The sequence below is a fragment of the Argentina anserina genome, chromosome 5 (assembly GCF_933775445.1).
Source record: "Argentina anserina chromosome 5, drPotAnse1.1, whole genome shotgun sequence".
NCBI classification, from domain to species: Eukaryota; Viridiplantae; Streptophyta; class Magnoliopsida; order Rosales; family Rosaceae; genus Argentina; species Argentina anserina.
The window spans coordinates 15,405,103-15,410,415 of record NC_065876.1 but is presented as its reverse complement, the minus strand read 5'-3'; the positions used below and the strand labels follow the sequence as shown (position 1 = coordinate 15,410,415).

At 40.4% G+C, this 5,313-nt stretch overlaps 1 protein-coding gene across 2 annotated transcripts; it reads right to left on the bottom strand.

Annotated features, from left to right (window-relative positions):
- Positions 1–2,720: 2,720 nt before the first annotated feature.
- Positions 2,721–4,336, bottom strand: LOC126793624 (HMG1/2-like protein). Of its 2 annotated transcripts, XM_050520199.1 has the most exons (8): positions 4,224–4,336; positions 4,103–4,151; positions 3,845–3,949; positions 3,621–3,678; positions 3,442–3,486; positions 3,274–3,354; positions 3,102–3,182; positions 2,721–3,020 (listed from the first exon to the last, which is right to left on the bottom strand). In XM_050520199.1, the coding sequence occupies exons 2-8, from the start codon at positions 4,141–4,143 to the stop codon at positions 3,003–3,005; spliced, it is 429 nt and encodes a 142-aa protein (XP_050376156.1). In that variant the 5' UTR covers positions 4,144–4,151; positions 4,224–4,336; the 3' UTR covers positions 2,721–3,002. The 2 variants fall into 2 exon arrangements, with proteins under 2 accessions (XP_050376156.1, XP_050376155.1); XM_050520198.1 differs by having other exon boundaries at positions 4,103–4,269.
- Between the last annotated feature and the right edge of the window lie 977 nt (positions 4,337–5,313).

Sequence of the window (5,313 nt, the reverse complement as noted above, 5' to 3'; positions counted from 1 at the left end):
TGGGTATCACATTGGTACGATTAAGAGTTGAGGTATCACATTGGTAGGTACACCAGAATTGAGGGACTGTTGGTAAAAAAAAACTCTTATATTAAGTTGTATAATATCCTTAGCATAGACATGAAGCAGAAATGTCTATTTAAATTGCTCTCGCTGTTCAGTGTTTACTACTTTTCTGGGGCATTGCACGGTTGAGTGCTTGAGTTGCCTTGTTTCACTATATGTATGGACTAGTGAGATTCTCAATAAAACCATACTCGACATTTTGGATTTTGGATCAAACACAGTGATTCTACCCATCAAACACAAAAATGCTTAAATATCAACAGAGTGTATTATGTGCTCCAGCAGAGTGCAGACACCAACAGCACGTGCTGAGCACGTGTCTGTTCAGAAAACCATCCGTTTAGTCTCCGTCTGCACCATTCAGTTCAAAAACGAGGAGATAAAATAAGTGAATAAAACTTCACCATTTTTTCGGTCCAAAAACTTCTCCGACCTCCCGTCAGCGCCGGTCCACGAAATCGGGTGCTTGCTCAGCTACCAGAGCCTCAAAACTACGTCGTTGGTTTTGTAAGGCGCTCCGGCCGGCGGGGGAGACCATGAAGTACTTGAATTGGGGAAAGCAGTTCAAGCACGACCGCGGCAGTTTTACGGCGGATGCCGGCAATGCTCTCAAGATGTTCTTGAAGGTTGCGGAGCTTGGCTCGACGAAGGGGATGGTCGACGCTGGGCCGATTTTTGGGAGAAGGGCGATTGGGACAAGGCGTTTGAGCTGAACCGGAAAGCTGACGAGGCCGGTGACCGGAATGTGCAGTGAAATTTGGGGATTTGGTACTCGCAAGGTAGTCAAGTTTATAGGAAGAGATGATATGGGATTTAGAATTGGTGGCACTCCACTCTCTCTCTCTCTCTCTCTCTCTCTCTCTCTCTCTCTCTCTCTCTCTCTCTCTCTCTCTCTCTCTCTCTCTCTCTCTCTCTCTCTCTCTCTCTCTCTCTCTCTCTCTCTCTCTCTCGTCACATATTAGTTTGAGAGCCACCACCCACTAGCGCCGACCACCGTCCGCGACATCTCTCAAATGTTGTCCGCGACATCGCCCTCTTCCTCATTAAACCCAAAAAGACTTCCCTCTTACCTCTCCTTTCTCTCAGAGATTAGAACCCATATTTGAGAGTTGAGTTTGTTGCTTTGTGTTTAGGGCTACAATGTAGATTAATTTCTTTAGGTTTGATGTGCTTCTCACAAACGAAATGAATGAATGCATTAAGAACCATTCTTTCTTAGCTTCTGATGAATATTTGAATTGAACAACTACGTTCAACTTCAGTTTATTGTTTATTGCAAAAAAAATAAAAATAAACTAGAACTCCACCGATTTCCCCCAATATTTTAAAACCCTAATTTTTCTGGATGCAGCTCGCAAAACCAAAGATTAAAAAAAACCCAGAACCCCCGATCTCGACATTTTCAATTCCGTTTACCCTTAAGTCAACAAACGTTGACCGTTAGAGAAACTTATGACTTTTAAAAACGATAAAGAAATCTGATGGCTGCAAATTCATAAAATTTGTGTTAATGAGTAAAACAGTTAAGATTATCTCGATATTTGTAAAATATTGAATGGTGTCTGCACTCTATGGTGCATACAATCCGTTTCCAAATATCAATACAATGGGTGGTTTCAAACAAAAATTCAAAACCCTACTTGACAGAGTCCTGATTAAACAGTCCTGGACAGGGATTTGCTAATTTGGAGGAAAGGTGAAGTCAATAAAGCCAAACCATGAGGCTGTTCTGCAGATGGCTGTAGCCAACAGAATAATGGATCGTTTCAACTCATAATCGTGTTGCGCCTAATCGAATGCCTAGTGGTGGGGGCAATCATCATCCTTTCAGATAACAATAAACGCGTACAAGGTTTTACGTGTTGCTGCACAATAGTGCTGAAACATTTCATATAATTAATACTGGAACAAATGCTTAGATCACAATGGATCACAGCAAATCATCAAACAAAATGACCATATGTTTATTGACTGATTTGACTCCTACACACTAGGCCTGATACAAAGTCTTAATCGAACGATGCCAATAAGACTGAAATAGGAAGCAACGCCAGCTTCCTACATGGATTCACAGTCGTTATACTGTGTATAACAACTCAAACCAATACAAGAGCCAAAAGAAACCAAGAGACTAATATTCCAGGAAAGTATGTGATCTAGTTCAACCCTTATATCCAACCCATAATGCAGGGAGTTTGTTTGATTTGTTGTAACAAATCCCACAACCATAATTTCACTGAGAAGGGGAAGGTTCCATGAATCCTTCAATGCCAAAGTTCATTAATACATCACTTGGGAGAAAAACTTCCAAGAAATGGTTGGTCAGTATAGCAGTGGGACGGCTAAAATGAATGCTCTTTTTTCTATTACATTTCAAACTTTTTCCAACAGGACTACAATTTTTAGATACTAACAAGCATATAGCTTTTCTACAATGACACAACATGACCCACCATGGCCATGATAATAAAGTTCGAATCACATTCATGGTACATGGCCATCAATCAATTAGCCCGTGTAACTAGCAAATCAAGATTCCCATGTAATCATGCATAGTAATGGAAGATCAAGTCTTCTATCGGTGAATTCAAGCAAAACCCCAGCAGCGAATTAACAAACACAAGGTGGGAAAAGCAAAAGAACAGGCACTAGAATTCTTAAATCGAATCACTGCATTATCATAAGAATGTAAATCAAACAGTCTAGCTGCTCTACAGAAGAGGGAAATTCACTTAGCTAAGTCACTGGGCTTGAGAAAATACAGATAGAAGTAAATCTCCCTTCTACAACTATTAATTTAGAAAACAACAGACAATTAGATAGAGGCGAAATACATTTTCCTTGAAGGAAAAAAGCAACTATTGAATAATCAAACCATGGCATGGAATGATCAAATAGTCACGAGCTAGATCCCTATGTTATCCTTGTGCCATTCTCTACTCGTCATCGTCCTCCTGAAAATAACATGCAAACATTAACCACAGACTCTACACTCTGATTGAATAATAACCACAACACAAGGAGCATAGACTAACCTCGTCACTCCCTTCCTCATCTCCATCCTCATCATCATTCACCTCAGATCCCTCCTCCTCCACTGCAGTATTGCCTTCAGCCTGATAATCAATAGCGAACATATAAGACTTACAACCATATTCTTAACAACAAATAAATGCATCAACAAAAATTGAACCACAAACAACTCGCCTGTTTCATGTTATAAGCCTTCATTAACTTCTCATACTCAACCTTCCTCTTGTCCGACTTGGCCACATAAGGTGCCTTTTCCTAAACAAAAACAAACAAAAAAATGTAAATATAACCACCACAAAACACCACGCTTCCAATGTTTTTCAATTGATAGTTAAAACTTACAGCATCAGACATCGACTTCCATTTTGCACCAGCAGCTTTGCCCACCTGAAATTTAGAATTTAAACTTTTACACTTTACCCAATGGTCCAGAAAAAATTCTTCAAAGTTCAAAGTAAAAACAGCTCAATCTACAGGTTGACTGGCAAAGTAAATTTGGATTGATTCAGTAAAATACTTACAGCGGAAACTGCTTTGTTGTTGGGGTTTTCCTTGTTGAACTGCTTCCTGAACTCTTCCCTGTAGATTCATCATATCAATAAATTATTAAAAGAGACAAAATTGACCCCAAAAAAAAAATCTATCAAATCTAACTGCTCGAAAAGTAGGCACAAAAGCTCGAAAGCATATTCAACTGAGCAGATCAGAATTTGAGAAGAAAATAATAAAGTCAGAGATGGTTTACATGAAAACAAAGAAGGCACTGGCCGGCCTCTTAGGCTTGTTGGGATCCTTGGCCGCCTTCTTGCTCGCTCTAGTCACCTTAGCAGGCTTCTTATTCACAGCCAACCTACCACAACCACCGCATCAGAAAACAAGAAATTCAAAGCTCAAAAAAATCCGAATCGAAACTCTCAGATCTAAACCACGAGCTCCAAGAGGACACGGTATTCGACAGGGAGCATGAAATAGAAGACGGAGAAGAGCAGAATTGAGGACTTACTTGGTGTCGGCTTTCTTGGGGTTGGATTTGGCTCCTTTCATGGCGAATCCTGCGAGTTTGAAGATCGGATCAGGTGAAATCGAAGGGAGAGGAGAGGAAATAATGGAGGAGGAGGACCTACCTGGTTGGTGCGTGTAGGGTTAGGGTTTGAGGGGGAAGGAGATACAGAGAAAGAGAGAAGGGGGGACTTTGTTGTGTGAGTGAGAGAGACCCAAAGGGGGAGATATTATTGTTAACAAGAGAGAGAGAGAGAGAGAGAGAGAGAGAGAGAGATTTGAGGGAAATTGAAATTCAATTGCGCACGAAATGAAAACGTAGGGGTTTAGGCGGGATTTTAAAATATATTCATGCCACCCCGCGCATCCACGACCTCTCTTTCTATTGGATTTCCGCTGCGTTAGACCTAAGAGCATCCGCACCCATAAATTGCATTTGCTCAAGTAAATGGTAGGGCCAGAAGCAAATTTTGCTTCAAGCAAATCGATTTCATATTTTGCTCAAGCAAATCGATTTTTTCACACACCCATTTACAATTTGCTTGAGCAATTCAATTTTGTCTTGTTGTGAAATAATTAATTTTTTTTTATCAGATATATTTACAACCAATAATAATGTGCCACGTGTCATTATCGACTCGATATTATTCAAAATTTCCGATAAGATTTTCGACTAATAGATAATTGACACGTGTCACTGCCACGTGTCATTGTCGGTAAAATAATTGGAGCAGATTTCCGATAAGATTTTCGACTAGTAGAGAATTGACACGTGTCACTGTCGGCAAAATAATTGGACCAAATTTCTGATAAGATTTTCGACCAATTTGCTATAAAACGTCTAATATCACCCATTATATACTCACACCATTGTGAAGAATCCGAGCATATACCTCATCCTTCAATCTAAACACTTAGCAACATTTCCTTGTTCATCACTCTGATGAATCCTTTCAGGCGGAGACAACGTCAACAAGAAGAGGATGACGATATGGAGCAATCATTTGTGAATCAGGTGGTCATGGCGAAAGCACAACACGATGATGAATCAACACGACCAAGCGGTTCACGTCGCGGTAAAAAACCGAATAAGTCATGTCAGAGGCTATCTAGGGGACGCAATCTCATGGAAGATTACTTCATCGAACGTCCAATTTTCGACGCTCAAGACTTTCGCCGGAGGTACAGGATGAGCAGAGACTGATTCAACATTAT